At 38.5% G+C, this 11,575-nt stretch overlaps 1 protein-coding gene across 3 annotated transcripts; it reads right to left on the bottom strand.

The window, feature by feature from the left end:
- Positions 1–279: 279 nt before the first annotated feature.
- LOC103702451 (O-fucosyltransferase family protein) lies at positions 280–10,501 on the bottom strand. Of its 3 annotated transcripts, none has more exons than XM_026802737.4 (6): positions 10,061–10,501; positions 9,895–9,986; positions 9,604–9,709; positions 9,404–9,492; positions 9,098–9,319; positions 280–1,168 (listed from the first exon to the last, which is right to left on the bottom strand). In XM_026802737.4, the coding sequence occupies exons 3-6, from the start codon at positions 9,613–9,615 to the stop codon at positions 436–438; spliced, it is 1,056 nt and encodes a 351-aa protein (XP_026658538.1). In that variant the 5' UTR covers positions 9,616–9,709; positions 9,895–9,986; positions 10,061–10,501; the 3' UTR covers positions 280–435. The 3 variants fall into 3 exon arrangements, with proteins under 3 accessions (XP_026658538.1, XP_008783114.3, XP_038984321.1); XM_008784892.6 differs by having other exon boundaries at positions 9,604–9,674; positions 10,061–10,457; XM_039128393.3 differs by lacking the exon at positions 10,061–10,501 and having other exon boundaries at positions 9,604–9,706; positions 9,895–9,970.
- Positions 10,502–11,575: the final 1,074 nt, after the last annotated feature.

Raw genomic sequence — 11,575 nt, 5'->3', positions numbered from 1 at the left:
GTTATGTGCCACTTAATGAGATCTAACCATTCTTAAGTTTGTCTTTCCAACTCGATTATAAGCTTCTTATGTTTCTTATATGCTGGATGTGGAAGAATGGTGAGAGCAGACCATGGAATCCAACATCAAACATGAACGTCTATACAGACATTATGCCACGACAATTACTTTAATTATCACCAACAAAGACAAGGATTGGCAAAAGGGATGAGCAGCGAAAGAATATATAATAACCTGACATAGCAGCAACATTTATCTAGTAAGAAGGAACCTATTATAAACAGTAGATTAATGTCATATAGGATTATTAACCATTTTCTGTTAGGACAAATGATAGATATCTGCAATCTACTTCGCTGAAAAAAGTATTTGCAGTCTACATTATCAAAGAAGAAACGTGTTGTAGCACTCTTGCGTATTACAAAAAATTAAAAATCACAATCTAAGCTCACAGAAACAATCAGGTAAAGCAGTTCCCATACCCATCACAAAATCCTCTCTATGAGCCTTCCACATAGCTGTAGCCAACTCTTCACCCCTTAGCCCGTGTGCAGTATAGTTTGCATAATCCCTCCTGCTCAAAGCCAGAGTTTTAAAGAGCCCCTTCAGTGCTCTCATTGCTGACACCATCTTATCCATGTTCCCAAAGTAAGTAGCAATGTAAGCATCACTGTTTATTGAAACATAGTAATCCAGGGCAGCTTTTGTGTTGCCATGCATCTGAACAAAATCTTTACTGCTTAGAAGGGAAGATTTAGTATAGACATTAGTATAAACAGATGTAAAGCCTTCAATTTCCATCATGCCATCCCCAGCTGCCAGATAGATGGTAGTGTTTGTTGGGATATGCAGAGCTTGGAGAATAAATGCAGTCTCTTTTGGTGTTAGGGGGCACTTCCCACGGTTCCTCCACACACGAGCAGCTCCACCGGTCCATGGTTTTCTATCCCCACGAACAGCTTCAATGGCTTTCAAAGATGTGGAAGAAAGCCCAGGATATTCACACTGACTATAGGCTACCATGTCTGGTTCGAATCTTAGGTGAAGGGATAGGAAGGGTTTGGGTATGGCTTCAAGAAGCTCAGTAGCTTTAGCTTCCAAGGCCTTGTTGAGGCGCAGTGCATTGTAACAACCTTGACAAAGGGCAGCTCTAGCATACAATGGATATCTGCAATGAAAACCATAATGAAAACAGTATTTGACTCCTTTCCGGCATTCTTGTCCTTTCTATTGAATAATATAACAATGAAAACAATATATTAAGAGATTATTTAAAGGCAAAGGAAGGTTTTCTGCAGATCTGGTATAATATGAACAGAAAACATATATTGTGATCAAACTTTTGTCCTTTTACTTAGTAAAATGCCGCACTTATAAGTTAATTCATGTTGGAAGACTCTAAACCATTTGATGAAAATTTGATCATTTAATGCCTGTTGGATATTACTTTTCTTTTTTGTTTTTGTTTTCAAAAATCTAACCCAAAAACTGAACTATTTTGAACAAATATGTACGATGACACTCTTTTGTTTTATAAATTGTTTGTAAAAACTTTATAGCCATTGCCAGCAATTATTTATTACTTTCAAAAAATGAAAATAAAAGTGAAGAATGGCAGAAGTTCATGCAAATGTTATCTCCAACAACAATCTCCATGTGGTATTTCACTTATCTATAGAGGAACAAAAGTACAAAACAACAGCACCACCAAACAGGCCCTTAATTAACAGGGTTATCATAGAAATTCATTTGCACTCCTTCCAGTCAACTGCTCAAGTCATATATATCTGAAGCTTATTTAAACAACCAATCTGTTATGTAAGCTTTTTTGAATGGCTTTCTCGAGCATATGCCACAATTTTCCTCAACTTTTGCTCTATCTTTGGTCCACAAATATCCACTAGGACTCCCTGACTCCAAATCTTTGGTACATAAATTTTAGCATGCTTTTGCAGTCGCAGAGTACGATAATATTCATCACAGGACATGGGCTCTCAATAACAGGAAGACAGCTAACAATAACAAAGCCTTAGCTTGAATGCAAAAAGAAAATGAAGTTATAGAGGCCACATATGGATCATGAGATCAAAATTTTTGGGAAAAATATCATGAAGAATTATAATATTTAGAAATAAGTAAAAACAAAATCATATGGCAATGGCAGTAGCATAGTGGATTCTTGTCCTAACCAACTTACGTATGATGTGTACTTAAAATGTATGCTGGGATGTCCATAAAAGATAATCCACACCATTCATCATCCACGCAATCATAAATACTTAAAACAAAATCTCAACTGTTTTGGAGACTTACTTCCTATGAATGTGATCAGTAAATGGACAATTTTCAGACATAGAATAGACATTCGTGTGTCAATGACTTGGGTTTTAATTTTCATATGGGTGCACTACTTAGTTATGCCCTAGAAGCATCAAAGCCACTCTCTCTTAAGTAACCTACACAACAACCCCCTCCCCCTCCTCTTACCAGGAGGCCATGGATGTTAGGGATCACTCATGGGTTTAAATTTAGGTGTGAACTTTGATCTCAACTCTGTGCACCATTTGATGTCTTCTTGCTGCTGCTAGCATAGTCTTAGAGCTGTTCTTATATCTGAAATTAAAAAAGGATCTGCTATTTAATAGCAATGCTTTAGCACAGAAGAGAGAAAAAAAAGAGTGGAAGAGAATAGAAGTGAGGAGAGAAATAAAAGAAGTATAGAGGAAAAGAGGAGAAGCAAAAGAACTGCGGCCAACACTTAATCTCAAAAAGAACCCTCCATAAAACTCCAATAGACCAGTTAACAACTGGCCAATCCCTCCGATATAATAGTCTTGGTCAGGCGTTATTCCTACTCCAATTAGAACTCTCTAAAATACAAATAAAACAGAAATTAACTATAACCCATAATTAAAAGCCTAAACAACTTTCAAATACGCTTTATAAGCCACAATTACTGTTCACAATACTGTAGCATGAACAGTACCCATAAACAATGCAGCTCCAGGTATTGATTCAGCACTTTAATGTTGAGATCAAGATTTGCCGTACAGGTCAGCACTAGTGCATACCGATCGTATCATATTGTTATCAGAACGGAGGACATACCGACACTCGGTATGTCGAACCAAGTACTGTACCAAGTATTCTGATATCGTAATAGGATAGTACTTATATGGGATCCAGTACCGAGACGGCGAACCTTGGTTAAGACTAAAATATTTGATCCCAACTTTACATCAATAGACTTCCTAATACAGATTAATGACTCAAAACTGAAAACAAAGTCTAATAAATTGACAATAAAATGCCTGCGACTAAAAGCTTAGAAAATTCTGATCATCTCTCTCTATGTCTGTCTCTCCGTGGGTGTGCATGTAGGGGCTTCCATCCTACTAGAAAATACTTTAAACAATGTCTCGTAAAGTTACCATGGTGGTCACCTAGGGGTGCACTTTTATGGTTTACATCAAGCTCAAAAGTATGCAGGATGATATTTATGAATGACTTGGCACTAGATGCTAATAGGTTGTGTTTCCCATTAATTTATTGCATCTTAATTGAGATGTTCTTCACTTTTTTGGATTATAAATATTTTTTTCACATCCATCCTGAGTAGTATTTTCAAATTTATAATTTTCAGGCTATTTCAACATGTGGGCATCCACTTACTGCCTAGGCACAAGGAAGCCCCTAACCACCTGTGTACCGTCTCCAATCTTCTAAAACATAAGTTTTTGATGGAGGATCCACCATATTGATCATGAGGTAAAACACGCAAAAATTCCTAGAAATTAGAAATCGTGTGTTTGGAAAGTTGTTTACCTAGGCATCAAGTAGACAAGAAAACGACAGTGCCGATACCACTGTTATCTCAAGATAGATCATAAATGCATATGACCTTTGGATCCACCCAGCTGATCTGATTAATTTGAGTGCTTCTAAACCATAAACCAAATCAAAGATTGCATCAAGCCATTATATTGTCTATAAGCTTGCCATATGATGCGTGAGCCAATGACCTTCAAAACACATGATTATTAGTTTAAGTATTTTAGTTTTTGCAGGTTATGATCAACCATGTGGGTCTTTAAATTAAATCGTCCATGTTTGATTTTGAACTGGCAGGATTGGATCCCCCAATCCTATCAAGAGGAGAGGGGATATAGAGTCATAATGCACACAAGGTGGGACAAAGAGAAAAAGGATTTTACATGTACTACCAAGTTCAATGGGAATCTAAACTGGATAAGACCTACAAGGCCTAAAAATGCCCACAAGGAAAAATCATATGTTCTAAAGATGCTTGCTAATTCATCAAGTTGTCCCAAAATCAACACATCGATGTTGTATTGTCATTTCTACTATTGATCTTGGGTCAATTTAAAAAATAAACAAGAGGTCCTGAAAAGACAAATTTTTTAGTTTATAAGCATTCTTAAGTTTGTAGAATTTATATTTGAAAGTTCATATTTCCATGTCAGAACCCGCCCCCCCCCCCCCCCCCCCCATCTTGAATTCAGTAGCATGTGAAAACTTCTTCTTAACAGTGGTTTATCCTATAACTCTCTTTGTGTGTGTATAATTATATGTTGTGTATTTGTACAATTGGAAAGTTGTTGAAGCATTCCGCATGGTTACTTCAACCTCCAAAATCTCTGAAGAGGTGACAGTTGCAAACTAGAAAATGTTTTTGCGCGTGAAATGTAAATATGAAAATTGGCGCAATGCCAGTAACCATGTTATCCACCAAGTCCACGCATTTCGTAGTATTCGACGCTTCAGCCTTCAAAAATTCTGAATGTGGCGACACATGCATGCAAAAAGATAATTTAATCTACTCAGGGTTCCAAACGCAACGGCCACAACTAAACACAAGGGTTGCAGTCATAGCAAGATAAATCCAACACCTTATGGCACAAACTGACAACAGCCATTCAACCACTTGTGTCCAAATTTCCAAAGACAACCCTCTCTTTCAAGAGGATTCATGGCATGCCAAGCACCGGTAACGTTCTTTGCTTTAACTAAACCACATGTTCCATCGCTTGCACGGGCCCTTGTCAATTCCTTTTTGATTCTTGCGAGCATACTCCCTAGGAAGGATACTTAACGTTGTTCCTCCTTGAAAATTATTGACTCTAGAGATATCGGTAATATGGAAAAGACAAAATTGTTTGAAGCATGCAAAGAAGTAAAAGTGCCCCTTGTTTCAAAGAGAGGATGGCTTGTTCGCATTTAATTTGATAGTCAAAGGCAAAATGAAAGCTAAACAATGGTAATTAAGATACCCTAGGGAAAGGTGAGATGTCTCCTACATTATCTATGAAGAGGAATTCAGTTTCACATCTTGGGAGTTTCACAGTTCACTATCGAGAGAAAGCTCCTTTCTTTGCTTGGATGGTAGCAGCATTGTCAATTGCTCAAATTGACCAGGCCTACATGCTATTCTCATCTTGTTATTCAATAAGAGAACAATGATACATGAAAAAGTTGTTTGAACTCATTCTTCCTAATGCACCTTTATTCTTTTCATCTAGCATTGAAAGTTGGTTCACATAGATAGACACAACCCTATTTATATATTTTTATATAAAGAGTAAAGAGCCCCAAGAAGAGGAAGAAGCAGATAAATCAAAGGTCCTCTCTTGTTATCCTCTCTTCCTGAAGGAACTGCATGTACATATCCATAGGGGCTTATAGTTAACTGGTTGAAACATATCGCTCATAACGGCGATATTGTAGCTTGAAGCCCTACTAGGCCCCTCTAGCCTGCTTAATCACTTACGCCGCTCTCTTCGGATGCGAAAGAGGATTTGATCAACATATCAGGTTTGTCTTCTTGTGAGAAGGATGGTGATGAATTGTGTAATCAATGCTAACTATTAAGACTTTAGGCTATTTGGACACATACCTCAAGAAATGGGCCATGCATGTTTGTTACCACATGCAACAAGACCAAGTTGGTAAGGGAAAAAAATATTGTTTTATATTTGTACAGATCTTTATGATCTATGATTAATAGAAGGGCTCTTTTTACCATTCTATATAAATGGATTATAGTGAGAGTGACACATTAAGTTTCATTCTCCACGCTTCATCCAATTTAGGAGAACCTTACCACTTTACTATATGCTACGAACGCAAACCCCAACCTATTTTCTCATGGTAGGCAACCATTGACATCATCTCCATGTTTTACTGTTGTGAATACTTACGTTAAGGAAAGGCTAATGCTCGATTCTACATTTCTAATCAACCATCCAAATCATCCTTACTGTCCTTAACAATTTGACCTATTAGAAACCAAAGGAACATTATTTCTAATGCTTCAAATTCACCTCATGTATCCAAATCTCTTCTTAAAGGAAGTTCAAAGCTAATGTACTTTAGGCCACTACAACAACAGCAGTTTATTTTCTTCCTGGGCTGCCAATGGGCTGAGATTACACCAACCTGTCAAGAATTCAAGCCTTCACAGAAAATGAACGCAAGCCCAGCCCACATCTAGGCCTCATTTAAAAAAAATATTGTAAGGCCTAGGACCTACCAAGGCCCATGATGATTTGGTTGAGACCTTAGCCTACAGCCAAATAAACATCTCATTAGGGAAAAAATACGTGATCTCCTTCTCACTATTAGGCAAAAATAAAAATAAAAAAATAAAAGAACCATAAGGAAGAACCCTAACCCATCTCAACCTAGCAAAAACCCTAACCTAGCCGTAATTCATAAGAAGCTAAACTCCAAGTAATTTGTGAAGAGCCCCAGCTTGGATCTCATCAAATTTGGCCCTAAACTCAGACATGTGCTCTCCACCCTGTGTTCCCTCTGTCACTTGCCACCGCCATTGCATGCTCCCTTACCATTGTCAAACCATCCTCTCCACAGCTCTTCTCCACTGTTGTGCCCTCCCTCTGACTCTTGCCACCACCACATCATCGATAGTGCCGTGACTTGTGTCCGATAGAGAAGAGAGCAGAGGGGAAGGGAAGGGATTTGGAGAATAAGTGCTACGGCTCAATTTCTAAAGCACCAATATACCATGGACTGCCCAAGGCCAAGCTTGAACTTGCCCAAATCAAGCCTGAAATAGATTTGAGCCCAGAATTTTGAGGCCCAGGGCCTATTCTATAACCCCTCACGACCCAAGGAAGGCCCTCCCAAAGAGATTGATAAATAACAACTAAAATATTGATAATGGTACAAAGTTAACTATTACCCAAAAAGAGGTATAAATTTAAAATTTCATAAATCATCTCCGACATCTTGATATGGCCTTTAGCCTTTCCATACATAAACAATCCAAAATATGTTGAATAGTAAAAGATCTAGACTTAATTTGAGTCTTTTATTGAGTAAACAAATCTCAACTACTAAACCAAACTTACCGTGGCAATAGTTGAAGGAAATGACATTATGTCTCAATCTTGTCCAAGCAATTTCATGCCATAAGAACTTAGTCAAAAACATTTCAGCTAGAATATGTAACACATCCAGAAGATGAGTTTTACCTGATGAACCCCAAAATGATATAATTTAGCTAAAGATACTTAAATTGCAAAAGGTAGGCCTGTAATCCTACTAGAATATTGGAGAAAAGACAATACTAAAGTATAGACAAATAACTTATCTAAGTCGAGGCCCCCTAATTGATAATCGCAAGCTATATCACAAAAGGATAGGGAATCAGACCTCTAGCCAGTTTGATGGTACATGGTTTCTGGTGCAAGGAGGAAAGATCATAATTTTAGGATGTTGAAATCCATGAATTTCAAGCCTCTTTGAAAATGGTCATAGGGATGAAAACATTATTCCAAGGAGCAATTTCTCTTATATGTATCTTGTGCGAAGAAAGTGACAAGGGAATGGAAACAAAATAAAACAAGATAAGACTTGATGTCCATAAAATAGTAAAGAAATCGGGTGGAAGGCTCTATTGCTTTTCAGATATAGGTTTTCTGGACTTGAGACAAAGCTATATCTCTATAAGAGAATTATCAACATTAATGGCCTTTCAACACAAAAGCACGATACCCAATATATAAGAAACACGAAGTTATGCTCAATGTTCCCCATAATTACCAACATTCTTAATTTAAGAGGTTGAAAGATGCTGTAATAGGTCAATGTTGGAATTCTTTGAAGTCTTTATTTTTTTGTTGATGGTGGCTTCGTTATAGGACCAATGAACTCATATGAATTAGTTAAACTGAGACAACTTTACCATGGACGTACATGCAGCTGATGCACTGCATTAGTTACACAAAGTTCGGACAGGTAATTCTAAATATCTTACTTATGCAGCGACAACTTTGGAATCAGATCGAAACGAGAATAATATTGGTAGACATTAAATGGATCAGGAAACCATTCTACAAGATGTAGTTGGGTGGGACAAGAAAAGCATGAGGGAATGGATCTTGTTCCCCTCCATAGTTTTCTAGTAGGTATAACAAAGATGGACAATCACATGCTTAAGGGCAAGGCCATCTCAGAGACTGTTGGAAGATCAATTGCCATCTAGGCTTCAACTTTGTGTGGTTGAGTAGGTAGAAGAAGCTCCAGATTGTTTCTTGAGGGGGCAGATCCTCCTAGATGAGTTGTTAATATTGTTGGGTGTCTCTCGTCTCACATTCTTTGACATTGGACCTTTTGCTTCTTTTATACTTCGTTTGCTTTATATCAGTAGTCACTCAATTTTCATTAAAAAAATATGCAGTCACCTTTGATTGTTTCTGCACTCCATATGATTCTTTTTTTTCAGCATATTGTCAGCACTAATTGCATAAAGGTGTTCTCTAGTGTATCACAGAAACCAACACCCTTTACATGAAGAAAAAGAGTTGTCTCTCCAAGCAGCAAGACCCAACTTCTCCAAAATTCCTAACATTAGTGAAGAAGTACAATATGTACATATAACACAAGAAACAAAAATCACATAGGAAGGCTGAAACTATTTCACCAACCATACAAACTTAGTTAGATATATGAAACGAGTAACACATTACCCAAACCAATCAGAAACTAAACAGGAAGAAGCATGTGTTTGGAATCACACATCAGATACAATGAACATTCAGGTCAGAAACAATACCTATCTCTTCTTTGGCTCATAGCTGGCGTGATAGATATGTAGTGATGTTCCAACAGAGCAGGAAGGACTGCTTCAACATAGTCAAAATTTCCTTTCCGTTTGCTGCAGTCAACTTTAAATGGCTCTCTTGATGCAATTTCCTTCGGCAACTCTCTAATGACTTCTATGTAACTTCTTGTTTGCTGAATAAAGTAGTCTACATCAAACACATCTGCAAAGCCACTGATAAAAAATTCCAATCAGCACTAATTTCTATGAATCATGATTCAAGGATATACTTTTTTTTCAGTACTCTTGTTACCATACCTTGATTCATTCCAATAAGCAGCGACCTCAAATTTCGGCAAAACTAGAGTGGCATTCAAAAGCCGAGCTATCCCGATGCCATCACATAACTATACTTACCACAAAAGTTCATATTTTTATTCATTATGAGGCACAAGAAAAGCCAAATAAAGCACAAAAAGCCAAAACTAAAGAGTGAACCAAAGACCTTCCTCACTTACATCGCGTCTCATCTGGTTGAGGCCGCCATAGCAATCCACCCTGATGAAGCCGTTGCTCCTCGCCGGCAGAGCTGCAGCATTTCAACAAAAAACCAATGGAAATCTTCTGCAATGAAGCCAGTTAAGATAAATTCAGGAGTAAAAAAAAAATGACAAACACAAACAGATTCCAACAAGATCACGAACAAATGACCAAGATCCTGCAAACGCTGATGGTAGAACTCGCGCCAGGTTGACGTGAGATACCATAATACCAAGAAAAAGAAAGGGCGAATAGGGGCTTCTACCGACCAGCTAAAGCTCCGGCTTTCCACCAGTCGCAAGGCCTCCAGTCAACGACCCTGCGGGCGCTCCAGATTTCCGATTTCTCCCACGAAAAGAACCTGTTTGCAAGGGAGATTAGAGGAAGAAGGTCGGACACAGGAAGGGAGGGAAGAGAGAAGAGATCTATACGTACTTGAAGGAGATGGAAGTGGAGAAGGGGTTGGAGGGGGATAAAAGGACCGCCGCGAGGAGGAGGAGGAGGAGGAGGAGGAGGCCGCGAGAGAGGGATCTAATGGGACTCTTCCAGAAGCTGGAGAACATCGCACCGGCACCGCCACCGCCGGAGGCCGTACAGGATTCTAGTGCGATCAAGAATTGAGGAACGCGATCTGTTCTTAGCTTACAAAAAGGAACGCGATTTGGAGCTCGTTTCTTGTTAAATAGACAGAACGAGACCGGAGCTCATCGAAGACCGGGATTTTTTTATAAACGTGTCAGATCCCTGAGCAGTTGTGGAACAATTTTCCTCTTTCTAGCGAAAAATTATGTAGCATCTAATTTCTCTTACGGTCCAGATAATAATTTGCAATAATTTGGTTGACCGTCATATCGTTAATAAAGGCCATGTTCCATTGTTTTTTTTTTATTGTGTTAGCATGCTTATTATCGTCACTACCATTGTCATCCAATAAAATGGTCTAAATCAATTATTTATAATTTTAAAAATCTTATTTGAATAATAAAAGATAGTTATGCAAAGATCATTCAAAATGATACGTTATTACTCAAATATTAGGGTATATTGTCTCGGTAACCAAAAGCAAGATTTTAAAATCTGAACTAGATCGAGTAGTTGAATTGTTGAACCATCAATGAAATAGGCTTGCGGTCTAGATAGATTCTGTTTATGTTGCATCTCAACAATCTAGCTAATGGCAAAGAGTAAATACTATGTGGAACATATTTGCTAGAAATTGAGCCCAAAGAATTTCTCCTAGGTGACTCCAAAGGCGCACTTCATCGAAATAAGTTCATGGGGTACTTTCTAAGGGTGGCAAAAGTCTCTTCCGGGTTGGCAATGTGCTGCTCTATTGCTCAGCTTTTTATGAGCATGTCGTCCACATACACCTTGAACATCTTATTGACAAGGTGCTGGTAAGTTGCCCCCGCATTCTTTAAGCCGAAGGGCATTACATTATAGCAGTAGAGGCCTTTGTCAGTAAAAAAGGGCCACCTTCTCCTCGTCCTTGAGCGCCATTAGGATCTAGTTGTACCTGAAGAAAGAATCCATGAAGATCAGAAACTGGTGCCCCGAGGTGGTATCTATAAGTTGATCCATCCTCAGAAGCAGAAAGCTATATTTTGGGCAAGGTTTATTCGGGTCGGTATAGTCGATGCAGACTTGCCACTTTCTATTAAATTTTCTGACAGGTATAACATTAGCTAGCCAGTTAGGGTAGCTTACCTCAAGAACAAAGCCAACCTCCGAGAGTTTGTCAACCTCCTGGTTTATGATCTGCTGCCTTTCCACAGTGAAGTTCATTTTCTTCTATCGCAAAAGTCGGTGCGTCGAGTCCATATTGAGCTTGTGAACCATCACCTCGAGGCTTATGCCTAGCATGTCTGCGGCCGACCAAGCGAAGACATCTGCGTTGACGTAGAGGAAGTTGATCGCTTTGGCTTAATGTTCTTCACTAAAGCTGAAGCC

This window comes from Phoenix dactylifera, chromosome 11, assembly GCF_051530095.1.
Source record: "Phoenix dactylifera cultivar Ajwa chromosome 11, Ajwa_hap1_PhDact_Kaust_v1.1, whole genome shotgun sequence".
Taxonomy (NCBI): Eukaryota; Viridiplantae; Streptophyta; class Magnoliopsida; order Arecales; family Arecaceae; genus Phoenix; species Phoenix dactylifera.
This window is presented reverse-complemented; position numbering and strand designations above follow the sequence as displayed.

What these genes read in the sequence shown, in the direction of transcription:
- LOC103702451 (XM_008784892.6), bottom strand. Translation starts at nt 10,188, where the DNA reads ATGTTCTCCAGCTTCTGGAAGAGTCCCATTAGATCCCTCTCTCGCGGC. An exon ending in TCCACTTCCATCTCCTTCAA is followed by an intron (nt 9,987 to 10,060) that starts GTACGTATAGAT and finishes CCTTGCAAACAG; the next exon opens with GTTCTTTTCGTGGGAGAAAT. An exon ending in GCTTATTGGAATGAATCAAG is followed by an intron (nt 9,320 to 9,403) that starts GTATGGTAACAA and finishes ATTTTTTATCAG; the next exon opens with TGGCTTTGCAGATGTGTTTG.